At 36.8% G+C, this 24,408-nt stretch overlaps 1 protein-coding gene across 1 annotated transcript; it reads right to left on the bottom strand.

Moving 5' to 3' along the window:
- Positions 1-24,408, bottom strand: LOC132644247 (GDSL esterase/lipase At5g03980-like). The gene is made up of 5 exons (XM_060360827.1): positions 24,289-24,408; positions 18,442-18,650; positions 1,265-1,368; positions 1,106-1,165; positions 1-452 (listed from the first exon to the last, which is right to left on the bottom strand). The coding sequence occupies exons 1-5, from the start codon at positions 24,406-24,408 to the stop codon at positions 1-3; spliced, it is 945 nt and encodes a 314-aa protein (XP_060216810.1).

Below are 24,408 nucleotides of genomic sequence, written 5' to 3' on the forward strand. Positions count from 1 at the left end.
TTAAACAACACAATTGAATTTGGACAACATGTCTTTATCAAGAATATCGGTAATACGACGATGAGCTTCATCTGTCAAATGAATTCCATCCCAATGAACATATTGTGTTGGATTCGAACAAGCCTTCATTCCAGCAGCTCCACATACTGTCCCAAATTTAAAATTATGTCGTCCTCCAGTTCCACAGCATGCACTTAACAACGTATTCTGGGTAAAACCGTACAAAGAAGGGCTACGTATAAGTGTCAAAATCGCGCCATAGAAATCCCCGTAAACAATGCTAACATTTGGGAATGAGCGTTGTAGGTTTGCGATAGCCCTATTTACGTATCGATTGTGATACGAAGCGAAGTCGTTGTAGTTTCTCAAGCAACCCAAATTGTCATAAGCACTTGTATTGTTATTGGGGAATGAGGTGAGGTATAATGGGAGGCATCCTAGAGGGTAAATACCTGCAGGGGCAGATGTAACATATTAGGTCACAGGTTCAATTGAAACAATAACTTTGGACATGTAACATAAATTTATATATAAAAAGTCATTAAAATTACGATAAATAGTACTACCTCCATTTCCAATAAGTGGTCTTTTTCTCTTTTCATTTTGTTTCAAAATGAGTGGCGTTTTAGACTTTCAAGAAGGAATTAGTTTTATATTTCTAAAATTATCCTTATTTACGTATCAGAGTAGTACTATTACGTAGTTTTTTTTTTTTCAAGACATATAACCATAGTAAGTGCAATATTCTACTAACATATCAAAAGAGTAGTTTTCACATTTGATACGTGTGTATCATGCCAGCATATCTTCTCCTATTATATTTATACCTATTTATAATGAATTAGCGAGTACCAATATCTAAATTCCTATACCCAATTTCAACTTAAAAGTACTCACTTCATTCACTTTTACTTGTTCAGTATAGTAAAAATATATTTTTACTTTTAACATATCAAGAGAAAATCATATTTTTTCATATTTTACCTCATCATTAATTACTTATTTTCTAAATCTCCAAACTGGACAAATAAAAGTTAACTTGGGAGGGAATATAATGTGTTCAATGTTAAAAAATTTAAAAGATCTTAGATCCGTCTCTGAATACCAAGAACCAACACGCGTGTTGCTCCTTGCTGAATCACATCTTTGATGTCTTTCATAATCCCTGCAACAACAAAAGGAACATAGGTCCTAACTTCTGGGATCTATTTATTCTGGAAGAAACCATTGTAGTAATATTTCCACCCCATTCTCCCATTATTACAAGAGAGTCTTTGAGATTCCCTCTTGTAGACTGAAGATGTGTTTTGAACGAACTTAGTTGGTTCAGCAAAGGCGTGTTCCAGTTGGGCAACCGAATGCTTCGTGCTACCCAAAAGGAATTGTCAAGTGCTGTAGCACCAGCTACGGCAAAGTTCACCCCTTGGGTGAACGTTGCACCTTTGTCTAAGTAAGCATTGAGTAAAGGGAGTTTGAATGACTGGGAAATAAAGTCAGTAATTACACGGCCGTTCGAGAAATGACTAGTAGGTTTTTTGAAGAGAGCAGTTTATTGCATTGGAAACTAGACTTCATGAACTTCAATTTAGGCTTTTGCTTTGCTTCAAAACTCTTCATATACTAAAAGATATTCTTCCTCCAAGTTGGGCCAAAATTGCCCTTCATATTTTCTTCAAAGTTCTAACAAATTTAATTTTCTTGATTCACTTGCCCTTCAATCCTTCCATAGCTTATTACATGAACTTAAACCCCCATAAACATAAGATTGGCACATATAATCTCATATATTCTTGAAGGTAACTCCAGTGTCTATACTTAAAACAATCAACACTTATGAATCTCAATGTACAAAACTACGGGGTGTAACATTCTCCCCCCTTTAAAAACATTCGTCCTCGAGTGTTGAAGTAGAGTTCGCTCTGAGGTAGATGTCAATGTTCTTACATGTATTTGTTGGTATTTACTTTACTTACTTGCAGTCTTGCTTGATCATTTAAAACTGAACTTATCCGAACTACGCAGTTTATCCTTCTTCTTTTGTGGCCAAAATTTATGCCCGTACTCAAGGTCGTCCCTTTTCTCATTATATGTCTGTCTACTAACTCTTTATGCTTTGCATTCTCATTGTCTCTTCAGCCTCTGTTGTTTACATCTTGTATGCTCTTTTATCCAGTACTTGCCACATACTTTTATCCAATTTTGGTCTCATCTTCTTTTTATTCAGAAATTCTTGTTCTCTTCGATCTCCACGTATCTTTCTTACGTTTTACAGATATCCTAGGCCTTTGTCTTCTAGGAGTTTACTTATTCGTATTCTTCCTCCCTTAAAGATAACCTCAAGACTGGTCATATTGTAGCATCATTTGCTTTCTATAACAGTCGAATTAATCTTTGCGGCACTTTATCTCTCAACTAGTTTAATACCGAAATGTCTCGCTTAATTTCTCTTTCCTACAATTGAACTTCTGGAACTTGGCTATCTAACGGTAATTCTTGTACTTATATCAAAACATCGCAAATCTCTTCTTTAATAATTCCTTTCCTTTAATTTACTCTTATAGTTTCTGATCCTTAGTTTGGCTAATAAATTAAGGGTGAATTCAGAAGTTTGTTGAAGAATAACCAAGATTCCTAGTCAAGCAGCGAATTCGAATCATTTCGTTGTTTCCTTTGTCTATAACCTTTATTCATCCCTTTTCCAATAAGAGCCATCATGTTACTTGTTCCGAGGTTTCATTGTCACCCGTTTGTTCCAATCAAACGCGATATCCTTTGATCATTTCCTTTGGGATTCTCCTTCTACTTTTAACCTTTTCCCGACTCTTACTTAATAAGTCTTTCCCATAGTTTGACGCACTTATCTGTCATTTCGGTTTATCAATCAAGCAGATCTCTTAATTCCTTAAATGTCCATCTCTTTTATTTATATCCTTGAATCATTTTTCTTGCGATCTTATCTTCGTCTACTTGCTTGACTTCACCTTCCGTTGACTTAGTCCCTCCTGTTTCGCAGCCCTCTATTTCTTTACTAGTGGACAACTTTCTTATTCGGCTGTGACACTTTTCCTTGCTTGCTTCTCTAGTGCTACTTTAGATTATCCCACTTAGTACTAATCGATTTTACATACATAGCATCTCATCTCCTTGTTAATTCTTTGGTCAGACTTCTTAATTCCTTGCATTGTCATCATAGTTCCACCTATGGTAGCGTTCAGATGGTTTGCAATAGCATTTCCTTGCTAATGGCTTATTATTCTCATCAATTACTTTACTTCAAATTACTCACCGAATGCGTTAAAAATACCATAACCAAGGGATTTATATTCAAATGGGACTCTGTAACACCCCGTAAATTTGAACTAGGTGTGAATGTGTAAAAATCTAGTATTAAGATGATATTATATCTATATGAATCCATTCTTGATGAATTCGGGTGGAAGATGATCGTTTTAAAGTTAAACCAACTAGTGAAGTTCTTAAGACCTCTTTAATTCGCCTAAGTTTTGGTAGGTCTATCTTCTGGCCATTTTCATGAAAATATGTTGCGAATTTGGAAAAACTTCCTTGATGAAAGTTGTAGATCTTTGAAATATCTTTCCAACGGTAGGTCTCCCAGTCTAAGAAAAGTTTCATACAAAAGGTTATACCCGTTTTACTGAAGCCTGTCTTCGCTAGAAATTTGGCCTGTGTTACGGTGAGACGTTACGGACTGTAACACGTGTTACGGGCCATAACATGGAACCGTAATGTCTCACAATTCACCAGAACTCTCTGGAAATTTCCGCTAAAGGACGGTCCAAAGAACGGTCTGTAACACGAAGGATGGTCCGTCCTTCGGGGGCGTCCTTTGGCCTGTTTTCACCAGAAAAATATAAATAAGACACTTGTTTTATTTATTCCTCCACTTTCTAAACAACCCTAAGGATGAAAATCATTCCTCCAAGTCTTCAAATCAAGGTAAGGACATCCTTAACATTACTAATTCATTCTAACATCAAACCCATGATTCTTAACATAATTCTTGTGATCAAAACCTAGGGTTTGCAACATAATTCTTCCTAAAGTGATTCAAGCTAGGGTTTGGGTGTTCTTCATTAGAAAAGTGTTTTGTTAAACCTTGTTTAACAAATTAAGGTATGTCTCTCTTTTAAAAACTTATTTTGAATGAAAATTACTTTTTGAAACTATTGTTGGAAGTATAAATTTATTGAAGATTCTTTAATGAATGAAAGGAAAAGCAATCTTTTCATGTTTCTTGAACTCTAATTCATGTATAAATGGTGGTTAATGTGTGTGAGGGGACAAACCCACATTAAACCTAGATTGTAACAAACCCTATATATGTATAAGATATTATGAATGTTTTCCTCTATGAGAGATGCTTAGTAATGCTAGTTAAGAGTTGGTAATGACATTCTCATTGGTGAATTGGGACTTGAAAATCTTTGTAAAGAAGTTTTACATTTTCAAAACATTGATTGGAATGACTTATTCTTTCGATATGACATAATGAACTTTAATGTTATTGATAGTGTGACTACTTTGAGACAATTTGTGAATTGACTTCTATGCAATGAACTTTATTGTTGTGTTTGGCCTAGCTACTCGGGAGGAAGGGTAGTCACTATGGATCCTAGTGTGGTAACTGCCTAGCCATTAGGGATAAAGAGTGGCCACTATCGGGTTCGCTACCCGGAGTGTGGTTAATGCCTAGCTATTCGGGAGGAAGGATAGCCACCGAGAATTACATATTCTGGTGTGGTGCGCTGTGTTTAGGGAACCTCTACGGCCATCCCTTCGATATGATTGATTCTTGGGCCTGCATTGGCATGTATGATATTCTTATTCTCTCATGGGAACTGTTGTTGACAATCGTGCTCAATTTGAAAGGCATAATTGAAAGTTGTAACTTGACAAAAGGCTTTATAATTGGTTTTGATAATTCTTATTGAGCTACGCAAGCTGAATACCTATTTTTATATTGATTAATGGCTTTGTAATCTGTTTAACAAATGATATTAAGAATCATAAAGTGGAATTACTGTTTTATACTATCTTTTTAGAACTGATTTCTTTATGTATTATTATATTTTATTTTTATATTACTTGTTGTTCTCGAGGCACTCACAGAGTACGAAAGTACTCAGGCATACCATTGTTATTTTTGATGGTATGTTAGGTAACGGAGAAGTGCAGGTTCGTGATACTCTCGACGCTTAGGAGAACTTGCTGCTGCTGTTGATTTGGTGAGCCCACATCCTTGTTCGTGGGAAACTTTTTGTTTCATTTATTATTCTAGATTTTCGGGCTGCGTCCCAAAGTTAGATGATTGTTGTGTCTCTTAGAAGCTCCATAGATAGTTGTCAGAATTGTGGGTAGATTGTCAAAGTCTCATACGACTTAATGGGTGTTTGCCCCGTTTATGACTATTTACTTATATTAGACTTCCGCTGATCTCATTTCATAATTGTGATCCTGATATATGCAGTTACTTATAACTTTTTTTAATTTAATAAGGAAAGATTATTAAAAAGGAACTTGATGTTACATTTATTTTATAAACTGTTAGAGGCGAATGTTGAACCTGGTGGGTTCAAGTGCTATTATTGTGTCGTTTAGGTTCTTCTGATGTTGTTCATGACGTCGGATGCCGGTCACGTCTAGGGTGGGTTTTGGGGCGTGACAAGCTTAGTATCAGAGCCTAGGTTTAAATACGTCCTAGGATTGTTGTCGGTGTCTATGGAGTTGTGTCTTGTGGAGTTTTCCTTATGTAGCCGTGGATGATTTGTATGAACATGAGATGGTGGATTTTGATATAATTATGGGGATGGACTGGTTGTCTGCGTGTTATGCTAATGTGGATTGTCGCCATAAGTTAGTTCGTTTCGCCTTTCCCGATGAGCTTGTTATTGTGTGGGAGGGTGAAATTGCTAAGCCAAAGGGTAGATTTATTTCCTATCTTTAGGCTCGTAAGATGATTGCTAAGGGGTGTATTGCCATTTGGTTGCTGTTAATGATACAAAAGTCGTAGTACCCGAATTTGCATCTGTTGCCATTGTCAGTGATTATCCCAAAGTATTTCCCTGAAGATCTTCCTGGTATTCCTCCTGATAGAGTTATTGATTTTGGGATTGATGATATCCCCGACACCCAACCTATTTCTATTCCACCTTATCATATGGTTCCAGCGGAGCTAAGGGAATTGAAGGATCAATTGAAGGACTTATTGGATAAGGGTTTCATCCGACCAAGTTCCTCACCTTGGGGTGCTCCAGTCTTATTTGTTAGGAAGAAGGATGGTTCCCTGAGAATGTGTGTTGACTACCGTAAGCTTAATAAAGTGACCATTAAGAATAAGTATCCCTTGCCTAGGATAGATGATTTGCTTGACCAACTTCAGGGTGCTAAGTTCTTTTCGAAGATTGACCTGAGGTCTGGATATCATCAATTGAAGATAAAGGAGGAGGATATCCCGAAAACTGCTTTCCGTACTCGTTATGGGCACTTTGAGTTTCTAGTCATGTCATTTGCCTTGACTAATGCGCCTGCTGTATTCATGGATTTGATGAACCGTGTTTTTAAGCTGTATCTAGATTGATTCATTATTGTGTTTATTGATGACATTTTGGTGTACTCTAAGAATCGTAAGGATCATGCTAATCATTTGAGGATAACTTTGACAACACTTGAGGAGAACGAGCTTTATGCAAAATTCTCTAAATATGAGTTTTAGCTTAAGTCTGTGTCTTTCTTGGGTCATGTGGTGACTGGTGACGGCATTAAAGTAGACCTTAAAAAAATTTCAGCGGTTAAGGATTGGCCTAGACCCACTAGTGCAACGGAAATTCGTAGTTTCTTGGGTTTGGCAAATTACTACAGGAAGTTCGTGGAAGGTTTTTCATCTATTGCCTCGCCATTGACTAAGTTGACGCAGAAGACTACTAAGTTTCAGTGGTCCGAAGCTTATGAAAAGAGTTTCCAAGAGCTTAAGGCAAAATTGACTTCGGCACCTATTTTGACTTTACCTTCTGGTTCTGGTGGATACGTGGTGTATTGTGATCCTTCTAGAATTGGTTTGGGTTGCGTATTAATGCAAAATGTCAAGGTGATTGCTTATGCTTCGCGATAGTTGAAAAAAGATGAGAAGAATTACCCGACACATGACTTGGAGTTGGCTGCTGTAGTTTTTGCTTTAAAAATTTGGCTTCATTATTTGTATGGTGAGCATTGCGATGTTTTTACTGATCACAAGAGTCCACAATATATCTTCAAACAACGAGAGTTGAATCTCAGACAGAGGAGGTGGTTGGAGTTGTTGAAAGATTATGACTTGAACATTTTGTATCATCCTGGTAAGGCTAATGTTGTTGTTGATGCTTTGAGTAGGAAATCTATGGGCACGTTGGCTTATTTGCGTGCACATGAAATCCCCATGGGGAAGGAAATTCGAAGACTTGCTAGTCTTGGGGTCAGACTTGATGAAACTGAAGATGGGGAGTTAGTGAGAATCACGCCATCACGGTTTGACACTGTGGAAAGGATTAAATCCAAGAAATATGATGATGAACTTTTAGCAAAGCTGAGAGATGGAATGGAAAGGGGTGAGTACACTTCATTTACTGTTGGGACCGATGATAGTGTTCTGTGATTATAAGGACGATTGTGTGTTCCCGATGTTGATGGTCTTCGACAATAACTAATAATGGAAGCTCATAGTTCCAAGTATTCGGTTCATCCGGGATCCACCAAGAGGTATAAGGATTTGAAGAGCATGAAGGTCGATATTTCTAACTTTGTGGCTAAGTGTTTGAACTGTCAACAGGTGAAGGATGAAAATCAAAGGCCTGGTGGCTTAGCTCAAAACATTGAGATTTCTCAATGGAAGTGGGAGATGATAAATATGGACTTTGTTGCAGGTTTACCTCGCACAAGGGCCAAGTATGATGCAATTTGGGTGATCGTGGATAGACTTACGAAGTCTGCCCATTTTCTTCTTGTAAATACGTCATATGCCGCGGCAGAGTACGCCAAGTTATATTTGCAGGAGATTGTTAGGTTGCATGGTGTTCCGACATCTATCATATCCGACAAAGGTACGCAATTTACTGCTCATTTCTGGCAGACGTTTCAAGAAGGTTTGGGGACTAGAGTGAAACTTAGCAATGCCTTTCATCCTCAAACTGACGGGCAAGCAGAGAAAACTATTCAAACTTTAGAGGATATGGTGCGCGCTTGTGCAATCGATTTTGGAGGAAGTTGGGATGAACACCTACCTTTGATGGAGTTCACTTACAATAATAGCTATCAAGCTAGTATTCAGATGGCTCCTTATGAAGCTCTTTATGGGAGGCGTTGTCGGTCTCCAATTGGTTGGTTTGAACCAACGAAATTAGAGTTGTTGGGTCCTGATTCAATTCATGAGGCGATCGAAAAGGTAAATCTTATTGTGCAACGACTAAAGACCGCTCAGAGTAGACAAAAGTCTTATACAGACATGAGGCGTAGGGAATTGGGATTTGTTGTTGGTGACAAGGTTTTCTTGAAAGTGTCACCTATGAAGGGGGTAATGCGTTTTGGTAGAAAGGGCAAGCTTAGTCCTCGCTACATTGGTCCTTATGAGATTACTGGAAGAGTTGGAAAGGTAGCTTATGAGTTGAGATTACCGGCTGAGATGTCCATAGTTATCCGGTGTTTCACATTTCGATGTTGAGGTTGTATAAACATGACCTTCTCATGTGTTGAACTATGAAGAGGTGGAGATTGATGAATCCTTGTCTTATGAAGAAGAACCAATTCAGATTTTGGATCGCCAAGTTAGAAGGTTGAGAACAAAGGATGTTGCGCCGGTTAAAGTGTTGTGGCGAAATCATAATACTGAGAAAGCTACTTGGGAAGCAGAAAAGGACATGAAGAAGAGATATCCTCACTTATTCCCTATTTCAGGTATGAGTTAAGTTTTGAGCTATTCATTCGCAAGGTGATTGTGTGATTAAAATTCGTGTTTACTATCCTCATTCGAGGATGAATGATCTTAAGGGGAGGATAATGTAACACCCCGTAAACTTGAACTAGGTGTAAATGTGTAAAAATCTAGTATTAAGATTATATTATATCTATATGAATCCATTCTTGATGAATTCGGGTGGAAGATGGTCGTTTTGAAGTTAAACCAACAAGTGAAGTTTTTAAGGCCTCTTAAATTCGCCTAAGTTTTGGTAGGTCTGTCTTCTGGGCGATTTTCATGAAAATATGTTGCGAATTTTGAAAAGCTTCCTTAACAAAAGTTGTAGATCTTTAAAATAGCTTTCCAACGGTAAGTCTCCCAGCCCAAGAAAAGTTTCGTACAAAAGGTTATGCCCATTTTACTGAAGCCTATCTTCGCTGGAAATTTGGCCTGTGTTACGGTGAGACGTTACAGACTGTAACACGTGTTACAAGCCGTAACATGGAACCGTAATGTATAAAAAATCACCAGAACTCTTTGGAAGTTTCCACTAAAGGACGCTCCAAAGAACAGTCCGTAACACGAAGGATGATCCGTCCTTCGGGGGCGTCCCTTGGCCCGTTTTCACTAGAAAAATAAAAATAAGACACTTGTTTTGTTTATTCTTCCACTTTCTAAACAACCCTAAGGACGAAAATTATTCCTCCAAGTCTTCAAATCAAGGTAAGGACATCCTTAACATTACTAATTCATTCTAACATCAAACCCATGATTCTTTACATGATTCTTGTGATCAAAACCTAGGGTTTGCAACATAATTCTTCCCAAAGTGATTCAAGCTAGGGTTTGGGTGTTCTTCATTAGAAAAGTGATTTGTTAAACCTTGTTTAACAAATTAAGGTATGTCTCTCTTTTAAAAATTTATTTTGAATGAAAATTACTTTTTGAAACTATTGTTGGAAGTATAAATTTTATTCAAGATTCTTTAATGAATGAAAGGAAAAGCAATCTTTTCATGTTTCTTGAACTCTAATTCATGTCTAAATGGTGGTTAATGTGTGTGAGGGGACAAACCCACATTAAACCTAGATTGTAACAAACCCTATATATGTATAAGATATTATGAATGTTTTCCTCTACGAGAGATGCTTAGTAATGCTAGTTAAGAGTTGGTAATGACATTCTCATTGGTGAATTGGGACATGGAAATCTTTGTAAAGAAGTTGTACGTTTTCAAAACATTGATTGGAATGACTTATTCTTTCGATATGGCATAATGAACTTTAATGTAATTGATGGTGTGACTTCTTTGAGACAATTTGTGAATCGGCTTCTATGTTATGAACTTTATTATTGTGTTTGTCCTAACTACTCGGGAGGAAGGGTAGGCACTATGGATCCTAGTGTGGTAATTACCTAGCCATTAGGGAGGAAGAGTGGCCACTACCGCTACCTGGAGTGTGATTAATGCCTAGCTATTCGGGAGGAAGGATAGCCACCGAGAATTACAGATTTTGGTGTGGTGCGCTGGGTTTAGGGAACCTCTACGGCCATCCCTTCGATGTGATTGATTTTTGGGCCTGCATTGGCATGTGTGATATTCTTATTCTCTCATGAGAACTGTTGTTGACAATCGTGATCAATTTGAAAGGCATAATTGAAAGTTGTAACTTAACGAAAGGCTTTATAATTGGTTTTGATAATTCTTATTGAGATACACAAGCTGAATACCTGTTTTTATATTGATTAATGGCTTTGTAAACTGTTTAACAAATGATATTAAGAATCATAAAGTGGAATGACTATTTTTATACTATCTTCTCAGAACTGATTTCTTTATGTATTATTATATTTTATTTTTATGTTACTTGTTGTCCCCGAGGCACTCACTGAGTACGAAAGTACTCAGGCATACCATTGTTGTTTTTGATGGTATGTTAGGTAACGGACAAGTGCAGGTTCATGATACTCTCGACGCTTAGGAGAACTTGGTGCTACTGTTGATTTGGTGAGCCCACATCCTTGTTCATGGGACACTTTCTGTTTCATTTATTATTCTAGATTTCCGGGCTGCATCCCGAAGTTAGATGAAAGTTGTGTCTCTTAGAAGCTCCATAGATAGTTTTCAGAATTGTGGGTAGATTGTCAAAGTCTTGTACGGCTTAATGGGTGTTTGCTACGTTTATGACTATTTACTTATATTAGACTTCCGCTGATCTTATTTCATAATTGTGATCCTGATATATGCAGTAACTTATAACTTTGTTTAATTTAATAAGGAAAGATTATTAAAAAGGAACTTGATGTTACATTTATTTTATAAACTGTTGGAGGCGAATGTTGAACCTGGCGGGTTCAAGTGTTATTATTGTGTCGTTTAGGTTCTTCCGATGTTGTTCATGACGTCGGATGCCGGTCACGTCTAGTGTGGGTTTTGGGGCGTGACAGACTCAATTCGACCCATACAACAATCCTCAGCACCGTTCCTTATACACTTGTATACAACATTTTCTTTTCATCGTTGTTATCCCCCATCACAAGATTATACTTATAACATACTAATGATCATATCTCAAGCTAATCTACTATTCAAAATATCTTCAATTCCGTGTTTGAATCTTTCCTCCAATTTTCTCTCCTTCAATCTTAACATCATTACAAAACAACCCACAAGCATGAGACTAAAATAAATTCTTACTTAATCGCAACTTCCTTTCGATACCAGTGTGCTTCCCGCTTTAAGTCATTGACTCTCCTATACCAGCGGCTAATTGAGACTTAACTAGCTTCCATTCTTCTTCAAATATTTATTGTCATCCCCACACCATTTTACTAGTCATTTCACCAGGATGATTATTTATATGGTCCTATGACATATACTCTCACAATTTAATATAAACGGTGACTTATGATTTCACGACACAGGAGATATTTTCTAGTCTCAGGTAGTACTACTGCCATGCTATCCATAGGCGTACTGTCTTCTTTTCTTTTAACGATAATTGAAATTCCTAAAAATATTCCTTTTTTTAAAACTCTCACCTCTTCCAGTGCTATGATTTCTCTTTAGTAATCCCGGCTATCCCTGATATTTATCCTTTGTCACTTGTAGGCCTTCTCACTTCTTCTGTTACCTTTTTAGGGTACGTTTGCTGCATATTTAATTGTAATAAAAAATTTCTCTGGTATGAACGATTTGAATCATAGCCCGGAACACAACGTATTGCATTGACAAAACTTATTCCCTTTCATTTGCTAAACCTTCATTATCTTGTCATGCCTCCTTTCTCATGTCGGTCTCATAATATACTTGCATTTAGTCCATTTCCACTTTTCTTTAGCACATCCTTGCTATATTAGTTCATCTCGAATTTGGACTCCTTTAAGCCAGTACATTTCCTTTTTCTGTACTTGGGAATATTCTAATTCTCCTAAGAATGTTCTCACATATCAGTAACATTCGAGTATTGACCGTCTTTGGTAGTCATTTGGCCGACCCTAGCGATCCTTCAACTCCTCTAGTCCATATAATGCCGGAGTTACTTTCATTCGCATGGTTTGACTTATTTCTCGTTTGCTAACTTGATTCTTGTATCAAGTCAAATGTCCACAGATATTGGACAACTCAAACCACTTCCTTCCTTCATGCCTAATAATCCCCTAGGTTAATGAATCAATGGTGACATCGGAATTTGTTAGGTTCCTTATAGAATGCCCAACTACACCGTGCTCCTTCAGCCGTAATTTTCCTTCATAGCTATCCTTTCACCAATACCCTTGCGATTCGTCTTACTCTTGATTTTCGATTCCGAGTTAGGTTTATACCATATCAGTAAAAGTCAATACTCTCTCTTATTCATTCTCACGATTCATCTTTTCCTTAATTTAGCTCATAGTTTCTCTTAACTAAGTGTTTATATCGTAATCATGCGTCATAATCTTTCTAATGTCCCGCCGATTCTTGCTCTCATCATGAAATTTTCGTAAAATACGCCATTTTCTTTCTTCCTTCGTTCATTTCTTATTTCCCTTTACGATACTATAGATTGCTCGTATGTATGTCTATTCCTCGTATATTCATCATGTTTCCTTTATAATTGTATCTCTATTCCAAATCCACTGTTGTATGCCATCACTGTGTACCTTTGACAAACCTTATTAATTTATTAAACTTCCTCTTATCGTTTATGATCACGTAACTTCCTTTAATCAATTCATAACCGTGCTTTCTCATACTTCCGTCTTTGAGGTCCTCCTTGGTCTACAGAACATTCCACTATGCGTACAAACCCATCTTGATCTCGTATAGATACACACACACACACACACACACACACACACACACACACACATATATATATATATACTTCTAGGGTGGAACTTTCCTGTACTCGTTAACTTCCTTTTCCATATCAATATCTCTTTGTTATCTCTTACTAACCAATCTAATATATAAATTGTATTACTGTATTTGAGTTCCTAATGTCAACTTTCTTTATGTTTCCAATAGGTCTCAATCCTCCGAAATCTCGGATGCAACTCATTCCAGTTTCTTTAATTACTAATCATTTTTCCCTCCAAGGTTCCTCCTTTAAATTAAATTAAGATCATTCTAAAACTTCTCTTTGAAAGCGTCGCATAGTTGTTCCTTCAATCATGACTTACCAAATGGCTGATGGTCATATTTTCCCTTTACTCTTCTCTATAGACATGCAAACAATTCAATTTGTAAAAATTTTGGCAGAGTTTCCTCTATAATTCTTACTACCTCATTCCTGCACACAGCCCAGAAAACACATCCAATGCCCCATAGAATAATCACAAATACCCATAATATCTTGCTCAATTTTTTATATCAACATCTATCCATATTCATAAAACAGGAAACATACCTTTCGAATGGACAACTTCAATTCTCAGCAATTACCCCGTAGCAGCATAATCATCGGCTTATCCATGATAAAAACATTTAGGTTAGAATCAGGGACATCGTATCCTACGATTAAGCTTTATGGCACGATCTAAGATAAGAAAGAAAGGTCAATGGTTCCTAAATTCCATGCAGCCTCTTATTTGACGCGCTTCACACCCATAACAAGACTCTACTGGACATGACTCGTAGACATTCCCTAGGACGAACTGCTCTGATACCACTTTGTCACACCCCACCGAGGGGTATGACGGGCTTCGACCCATAGGCCGGGACCACCTAACTTAATAGTTACTTTGAGCATCATATACCCTAATTCAAAGAATACCTGCACGCAGAAAAGGCCCAACATATAAATATCAAATATATATATTCGTATGCGAACCGACAAGGTCGCTACAACATCACGAGTATCACAAAGCCGGCAAGGCTATCAGAAAAGTATCAAGAGCTCAAATTAAGGCCAACAAGGCCATGCATAATATTTACATACCCCACTATGTCTATGAGCCTCTAAGAGTGTACATATGAACATGTATTACACTAGTAGAAAAGTACCAAAAGATAGCAAGTCCGGAGTAGTGGCACTTGCTGACACCGCCGAAGCTGGAAGTCCTACAGCGGATGCTCTCCAATAACTCTGTCCGAGCCTGCAACACGAAATGTAGTGTCCCGTGTAATGGGACGTCAGTATAGGTAAAAGTCTTGAGTATGTAAGGCTGGAAGCAATGACGTAAGGAGGATGGAAATATAAAGAGAGTAGAGGTAACTTATCATCTGAGAACGTACAATATATAATGCATGAATCCTAAAAATCATATGTAAGTAAGCGCGCGCGCGCGCATACACACACACACATATATATAATATAAGTGTTAGTGTTAGTGTTGCGGAACGGGCAACCCGATCCATAAATGTTAGTGCTGTGGAACATACAGCCTGATCCATATATGTTAGTGTCGAGGAACGTACGGCCTGATCCATAAATATCATATGTTAATGCCGAGGAACGTACAGCCTGATCCATACATATATTATGCTAGGGCCGAGGAATGTACGGTCCGATCCATAAATATATTATGTTAGTGTCGAGGAACGTACGACCCGATCCATAAATACATCATGTTACATATACATAATTTAAATAGCATGCACGTGAGCTCAATAAAAGCCACTACTCATTCGGAGTGACATAAGGTTGGTGGCCTCCGAATAAATTATGAAATTCGTATCGAATTCAAAGAAATAACTTCATGATGATAAACATGATAATATACCAAGAATCAATCAAATAACTAAGACATTAAGATTTGAGCTGCATGACATAGGAATGGAGTGATTTTGTTATGAAACGTTCATGTTCATGCTCTAGTTGGATTCGTGCCAAGGAAAGAGAGAAACGAACACCTTACATACCTTATCCGTCCAGTTACTACTTAAAGGATCCTTTACTTCGATTCATGCCTTTCACCCGAACCTATATATCGTGAAATACATCTTTAATCATACTTTCATCATATTTCCATCAACTTATATGCACTAATTATTAAAGACTAATTTGAGTTACGAAAATTTGGACAGCATCTCCCCTATATTATCCACTCCCTCCAAATACCAAAACAACTCCCAAACAATACCAACAACATCAATAACAATATCATCAAGATTGTACAAGATAACTGTGTGTATTTTTATCCAAAACACTCTTCAAACTTCAATCCATAAGCCAACAACACCAATACAATATTTATAACTCTTATTCTCATAAATATTCCTAAATCAACATTAATAAAGAGAAATTCACACCTTACCTTCACTAGAATAGGAAGATCTTCAATATCTACTTTGAATTCGGGCCAACTCAAACACAAAACAAAACTATAATCATGACTACGCGCTGTTCGGACCTCGATTAATACTTTGTCACCCAAAATTACTCAAAATCCTCACTTTTATGGTGTATATAAGCCCTCATATGCTTGCTGAAATTTCTGGAATATTTGGGAAATTTTTGGTGGAGAAAAATGGGGGTTTTACCCCTTATATAGTGGGTTGAAATCGGTGGAATTGTAGTGGGTGCGTCTGCGCAGTGCAGTCCCCTGCTCTGCCCCCCTAACTTTTAACGTCCATAATTCTCTACTCCGACGTCGTATCGATGAGCGGTTTGTTGCATTGGAAACTATACTTCATGACCTTCAATTTAGGCTTTCGCTTTGCTTCAAAACTCCTCATATACTAAAATATATTCTTCCTCCAAATTGAGCCAAAATTTCCTCTCATATTTTCTTCAAAGTTCCAACAAATTTAATTTCCGTGATTCACTTGTCCTTCAATCCTTCCATAGCTTATTATATGAACTTAAACCCTCATAACCATAAGATTGACGCATATAATCTCATATATTCTTGAAGGTAACTCTAGTGTCCATACTTAAAACAATCAACACTTTGAATCTTAATGTATAAAACTACAGGGTGTATCAATAAGCAAGTAAATCTACAAGGTATAAGTCAAACAAAAGCCAGAATCAAGTACACGCCATCACCTATGTTATAGCATCTAAACCCAATTGTGTCAAGTCTCAAATACTCATTCTGAATCTGTATATCACACATACATCACAAGAATATCACAATAGAAGCCATAGTGCAATGCAATGCAATAATATATGGAATGTGAATACAATGCAATGTTATGTACACATGTACTCCGATGATGAAACATCACATCTTGGTAGCACAACCCATGGAGGACTCACGAAGTCCATGTACCTCACGGCTCCGGCAAAATCCTCGACAACCGCTACCACACGATTCTGGCAAAAACCTCAGCAATCGCTACACACAACCTCGATTTCGGGACAACCATCGGATATCTATCCTCACGTCACTCTCATCCAACTGAGCCTAGCTTATAACAGTGTTTCCTCATGTACTATCAATGTCTTAACAATATATCATAAAAAATGAGAATGCATGCAATGTATGAGTTTAATGTCAGTAATCAAGTCAATATCACAAGTACCACGCATGGGCACACCAATAATATCATGAAAAAGGCTACACAATAAGCCATAATAGAACACTATCCTCACATCAAACTCCAACAAGTAAGATACTACAATATCATGGTCAAGAGATATCAATAGTCTCCAATATCTACCATTTCCCCGTCGCTTCGAGCCAACAACAGTATAAAAAGATAAGACACAACACAACAGGGCAGCTTACACTAATCACACAACAAGGACCAACCTAAGACAATATCCAGCCCAACATCATACCCAAAGGTTTACTTGCTTTCTCAGATAATATCGTCTAAATATATGCTTCGCTAAACGAAGTCTCACCATAGGGTAAACCGTAACCTACATGAAAGGACAAACAACAATATCACCAACAATCACACCAGCCCTTCCTTTCCTCTGAGCCTCAAGATCAAGCAAGTCTAAGCATATTCGAATCATGGAATTAGAATCAAGAAGAACATCAAACAAATCCTACTTCTATTCAAGACCTAAATCCCCAACATATATAATAGGGTTTATGAACTAGAAGGGTGGAATTAGGAATCTAAAGGTCCCAACATGAAATTAAACCTCTAGGTGATCAATCCCCATCAATAGCAAGCTAAAATAATCAACAATTCACTCAATTTCATATTCTAGGCAAAATTCCCAAATTTGGGTATAAACCGTAACTTCCAATTCTATAAATTAGCCTCTAATTAGGAAGAAATTATGAAATAAGGGATTCTAATCATCAATTCAATGCTTAAGGAATCTAACCCATTCAACAAACCATGATTTAGAAGCATAGAAGAATAACTCATTAAACCTAACTTTAATCTTTAATCACTTAATGAACTATCAAGATAAAAGATTTCTAAGATGATTAGGGATAATGGAATATCAAAGGAATGAGACAGACTTACCACCAAGAATATCCTAGATTTGCTCCCAATAGCTCAGATTTCGGAATAGTAATAAATGAGGGACTAAGGGCTTTTAATACACAATTAATGAAATAACCAAGCCTGATACCATTTCGGTGGCAATGGGACTGCTGCAGTGGTCCCGCCTCGACGGTCTCTCAGACTGTCGTGACAGTCGGCCCTCAAATGCACATTGCCGCTGTGGCGGCCCAGAAGATTTTCGAAAAATGTCTCTTTACCCAGAAGTCAACTTTGATTCAACTCTTTTTTGCTTAAAGCCAATTTTTCCCAAATCAACCCCGAACACCTCGGGAGCTTGTCAACGGGCCCCTCGGGTCAAATGTGAGCTAAACAAGCTTGGGGAAGGGTCAAAAGTGCCTAAAGACTATAACGACCAAGCAGGTCGTTATAGTAAAGATGATTGTATCATCTGCATATACAAGATGGTTTAGATTAGCACTCCATTTCGTCATCCCATATCCTCTAAAAACACTGTCCTCAAATAAAGAGTTCAGTGCTCTAGATAAAACTTCTGAAGATAGGATAAAATGCAAGAGTAAAAGGATATTTTTGTTTGACACCCCTTGTGGAATGGAAAAAACTAAAAGTCTGTCCATTAAGCAGAATTGAATACCAGTTGTTTGCTATCAATCTCCATACCATGTCAATGAAAACTTCTGCAAATCCCATTTTTCTTGATACCCTCACTAAAAACATCCAAGAAACTCTATCATATGCCTTTTCCATATCAAGCTTAAGCACCACATTAGCTGGTTTTTCCCTTAGCCTAATGTCAGCCACTATTTCTTGAGTTAAAAGGACATTTTCAATGATGCATCTCCCCTTCACAAAACCAAATTGATTACGTCAAATCAGAGAAGGAAGAATAACTTCAAACTTATCCTGAACCACCTTGGAGATAACCTTGTTGATGAAGTTACTGAGACTAATCGGCCTCATATCCGTAAAAGTCTCAATGTTGTTCTTTTTTGGTAAAAGTACCAGATTGGTATGATTTGTGTCACTAATTAAAGGTTTTGGTCCAAATTCTTAGAGAATTTTTTTAGTAGAGAATACTGCTTAGCTTCTTTACTTGATCAATGTGACGTGAATCCAAATTCATCATTACATAAATTTTAAATACTGAAGTTCCTTAAAAGAAGTAATAAATAAACAAAGCTCTTGCCCCACACAAAAATAAATCCAAAGTACTCATTGGTATTGATTAAAGTAGATCTAGACAACTATAAAGTTCACACTGGCTTGTCATTCCTATTGAAACAGCAATTAAAGCATAACCAGAGAGGAAAGAGATAGGATACAAACAAATTAATGTGTAGCATTAATTGCAAATTTATTATACTTCCTCCGTTTCAAAATATTTATCGTCCTTATTATAAATACTTGTTTCAAAATATTTTTTTATTTTATTTGCCCAAGATAAAATTAAGTTTTTTTTTTCATTTTGCCCTTTTATTAATTTCATCAATGAGCTGATTTTGTGAGTTCACTACCAACAATTAAGAGATTTCATCATTAATGGAGTAAATATTTATTGAGGAGAAAGAACATGATGAAATATGTTAAGAGGGTAAAATAGTCAAAATACTACCCTTATAAATGCTTTCTTAATGGACATGTAAATGAAAAATGCGATAAATATTTTGGGACGGAGGGAGTAAATTAAAAGTCACTTGTAATATTTTGATACATGTTATGAAGGAAACAATAAGTAGGTGAAAAACGTTAAAATATTAGCAACAAATCATTAAATAATGGACCGTCTTTGAAGACAGCATCCAATGCTTGTATTTTTGCATTTTGCTATCCTTATTCTACAATACTTTTGCAGGTTACGAAGAAAAAATTGTGGATCATGGACAACTATGTTCCATAATTTACAATGATGAATTCATATATTATGATCAAATTTTACCGTACCACGTTGTTATATCACTTAAAATATGACTGAGTAATTCTCTATACTCCAAAAGTTCATGAAAGTTTTTTTAAAAAATTAAAGGGACAGCAAGGGAATCCTCTTGTATATGCATGGTTCTCAGTTGGCATATTTTAATCAAGGCTGAACCCATCGGGAGACATCTGTTGTTCGCAACGTTTTTCACATAGACACTTCAGCTAAACTTGTTCTATTTATACACTTGTGGTAGGGTCAGACTGTGTCATTTAAATACTTTTACCTAAGTTGGCGAGTTCTGTGATTTTCACACAAAACAAGCACGTGAAGGGCTCAAATACAATTTTTTATTTTTTTTGTCTTCTCTTTCCTTCCAACACTTCTTCTACCATAAACCACCGCCCTGCCACCACCTTCCAACCTTCTCCTTCCCTTTTTTCGTACTAACAATAGTACTTCTCACAATATTTTTAAATTCCCCTTTTCTCCTTTGATATTTCAGAGCCAAAAAATTTCACAATGGACATTCATCGGCAACCCATAAAGCCCCTTTACCCTTCCGATGAAATTGCTTCCGGCGAACCCCTCAAACTCCATAAAAATCATCGTCAAGATTCCTCTATCAAAGCATTAGATGCACTTCCATTACCTTTGTATCTCACAAATTTGTTCTTGACTATGTTTTTCTTCGTCGTTTATTTAATTTCTTCTACACAGATGGCGTGATAAAATTCGTACAAAACTCCACTCCACATCCCTAATTTAGAGAGCATCTAAAATAAGCTTGTGCATAGTGATAAATCTCACTAAAATGAATTTCATATCAATCTCCTTTTTTTGAGTTTTGCTCGAACTTATGTTGCTCCCGAACGCACACACAGGCATACGTGGTCGTACAAGTAATATAGTAATTTAGAAATCGGATGTCAAACCCACAGAGGTTCGTACTAACAATAGTACTTCTCATAATAATTGTTCCTCCAAGTATCAAAAATCGAGACACGGAATTTAGCTTATTCTGAGAATAAAAACGCAGACTGATTTTAAAAGACAAACTTTAGACTTTTGCTACTTTCCAATGTTTGAAACATGTATTTGTTTAAGGCAACCTTTTCATAATTTATTTTGTTCTGTGAGTCTTATTATAAATCTTTACACTCTGCTAATCGCTACCGTAGCTAAATTCACGTTAACAAATATTTTTCTAAACTTGATACAGTTAACTACCTTTCTCCAAATACTTGGACTTGACTTATATTTTACACTTATACTTAGCCTTTTTAATTAACTATAAGTCCGGTCGGTTAATCATTTTTAATGGATCTTAAAGGGTGCTTAATACCTTCCCTTTAGATTAATTGAACCTTTACCTAGAATCTCATAAGTTTCGTAGACTATAAATGGAGTTAACTTTAGATAATGACTTTAATTAATTTTAGTTGTCCTAGTTCACCATAATAATTAGGTGCTGACTCCTTAACTTTAATTAATCCCGGAATTACTGGAATGTTGTAAACCATTTTGACTTCGGTTAAAATGGGGTATAACAAATACAAAAACGCGCTCTTTCTTGGTTGAAGTTCATTATTTGTTTTCTTTTTATTTAGTTAGTTTAAACTAACTAAAATAAAGTAATAATATAGTAAAAATATTATCTAGGATATATCTTATGATTAATACGTAATTAGTAAGTAGCGATGTACGAGGTATTAATAAATAATAATAATAATAATAATAATAATAAAACTTGACAGGGCCTCGCTTTGAGCCAAGCTCAGCGAGGTCCATGTGCTATTTTACACTTATACGAATTTTGGAACTTTTGCATTTTTAAACACCTACCTCGCTCACCCACCTCGCTGAGCGAGGTCCATGGCTTTCTCAGGCCTCGCTTTGGGCTAAGCTCAGCGTGGTCATGAGCACGTTTTGCACTTAGTTGATTTCTTTGCAAGTTTCCACGATTGTTCCTATTCAAAACTACCACATTCCACGTCCAACTTCATTTTTCGTCTGAATCACCACGTTTTCTCCGTAAAGTACCTAATTGCAACAAACACACACATATTAGTTCGTCATGCAAGATTAATGATTAGTTAGGTGTACTTGGCTTAATTCATCCTCTAAACTAGGCAAAATATGGGCAAAATGCGGCAGTTAAGCGTATAAATACGCCTAACATCACCACCCCATACTTAAACCTTTGTTCGTCCTCGAACAAACACTAAACACACCCAACTATAGTTACGATTCACTGAGTGTTACCAAATTGAACAGGTCTGCAACAAAATAGGTCACTATGACAGTTTAAACATTTACGAGCAAAAGATCTCAAACTCAACATTAAATTACACACATGCCAACAACTTCATCCAAACATCCTAACCTCTAAAACTCGCTCATGAGAATATAGGCAAAAACGGTCTTGCCGCCTAGCAAAGGAATCAAACATGTCACCAATCTCTTACCAATTATGTGTCCTTACTTCAAAGAGAGTTGCCCAGAATTTTTCAATCAACACACAATACAGACATTGAATAGAAAGAATTACCCTCATACTCACAAGAAAATGCACATGCTCATACGGCGTACCATAGGCTTGCCCTTGATGTCATACTCTAATAACAAAAGCATATCAAGCATAAAATCAAAGAGGACTTTTATGGTTGTAATGTTGGCTAAGGGATGGGTAGGAATTATTTGGGAAAATAGTGACTAATCTCCCTAAGCACTTTAAGACATACATTTTATCATCCTGATGCGATTCCTATTGTTTCGTCAATATTTCAACCATTCTTTTGCATTTCACCTTATGCACCCTTTAACATGAAGCACTCTCTTTATTTTCTGCGTACGTCCCTAGCAAGGAGCAAATCTTTATTGTTCATCTCTTTGTGTAAGTAGAACACAATTTATTATATATTTTTTTCTTTTTCCAATTTTTTTTTTTCTTTTTGCACTCCCCACTAACAACAATTTAAGAAGTGTACCCTCAGCCTTATTTTTTTTTCTAGTTTCCACCTCAACTTTCCTGTACATCTACTTCCCATTTACTTTGAAGCACTAAATTTCTAAAGTGCTTTAGGAATTCGGGATCAAATATTACAAGTTATACCAACAAAGGGGATGGATAAAGATGTGGCTACCAAATAAAATAGGCTAAAGGCTCAAAGGGGTTAACGAATGATATCACATAGGGGTAGGCAAATAAATGGTCAAAAATCATGGCTAACAAAGAAATGCCTATATCATCTCCTAACTTGACACACCTAGTTTCACTTCATAGACATACCGGGCAAGTTCTAGACATCAATACAATACATGGAATATATACGAAAACACTCACCACACATGGCACACTCATGGTTCAAGATGGACACACACTGACCCTCTACTTAGCAAACAAGGACACGAGTTCAATGCAAGCATTTTCAAGCCAAAAATTTAACACAAGAGTCAAGTAGAAGAGCTTAGGTGTTCCGAAGCAATCTATTATTTTTAAGCACAATTTTACTTTCAAAAGTTCAAGAATTGCTCATGTTTTCAATGGTGTACCTAATCCCGAGTACCTTGCATTCAATTGGTTTCAAGGGCTCTCATCTCCCCTTCTCCTAAAAAAAAAAAAGCTAATCCTAAAAATTAAAAAAAAAAATAAATTACCCGGTTCAAAGGCCGCCCTTTGGAAAAGAACCAAGGACATAAGAAAAACCAAGGGGTGGATGATCTATGCCGCTAATGAGGGACAAAGAAGCTATAAATGAAAAATAAAAGAAATAGCAAGGTAAACTCTATTAGAAATTTTCTTGGTTTTCTGGTTTTTTTTTTATAAATATATAAGGCTAAGAAATAAATAAAAAATTTATGGCATAATCATCCTTGACCTCAAAAATAGGAAGTACCCACCCCACACTTAAAATATGCATTGTCCTCGATGCATGTATAGTAGAGAAAAATTGAAACAATGGTGAGAAATACTTCCTGAGACCCTCTAGGGCCTAGCCGGCAACATAATCCTCGACATCAAGGGTCGGCACGGCCCCACACATAAGACCAAACATGCTCCTCAGCTATCAACTTCGGGTACTCAGACTTCCCCTAATCTGCAAAACAAAAATAAAATAAAACGTGACACTGTAAAAATAAAAATCTAAAACTATTACACATTGGGTTGCCTCCCAATAAGCTCCTTAGTTAACGTCGCGGCATGACGTGAATCAACTTTTTCCTCCACCACGAACTTATGAATTGTACCCCCAATTTTGCATCAAATTGTCTATCATGCTTCTGGGGCAGTGGTGTGAAAATAAAGGAACCAAGTAATAGGTGTCGCATCTTGCACTTCTTGGCCCTTAAGTGAGGAATGTCGTTTTATCTTTTTGGTGTGACAAATTTTAGGGTATAAGGGTCTTGTTCCTCATCTACACACTTCTCCTAAAGCTTGGAAGGCTTGATTTCCATATCGCCAACCAAACATAATGTAGAAAAGTGTTTAGAATGAGGACCAAAACGCCCCAAATCAGAGACTGCATTATTTTTGACATCCTCACTAATGTATAATCCCTCTACCTTGGCATCATCAACAATATTCTGGTCGAATGGTTGGAATTCCTCTTTCTGCTCCACAAGTTGGCTAGTATCCACAACAATTGGTGGTTGGGCATCAGACACCTCAACCTTTTTATTCAT

The sequence above is a fragment of the Lycium barbarum genome, chromosome 6 (genome assembly GCF_019175385.1).
Source record: "Lycium barbarum isolate Lr01 chromosome 6, ASM1917538v2, whole genome shotgun sequence".
In the NCBI taxonomy this organism is placed as follows: domain Eukaryota; kingdom Viridiplantae; phylum Streptophyta; class Magnoliopsida; order Solanales; family Solanaceae; genus Lycium; species Lycium barbarum.

Excerpts from the sequence above, each read along its gene's own strand:
- LOC132644247 (XM_060360827.1), bottom strand. The coding sequence starts at position 24,408 with ATGAATAAAAAGGTTGAGGTGTCTGATGCCCAACCACCAATTGTTGTG. Across the intron at positions 18,651-24,288 it reads ATATTGTTGATGATGCCAAG|GGGAGATGCATCATTGAAAA; the intron begins GTAGAGGGATTA and ends GGTTTTGTGAAG. Across the intron at positions 453-1,105 it reads AACACGCGTGTTGGTTCTTG|GTATTTACCCTCTAGGATGC; the intron begins GTATTCAGAGAC and ends CTGCCCCTGCAG.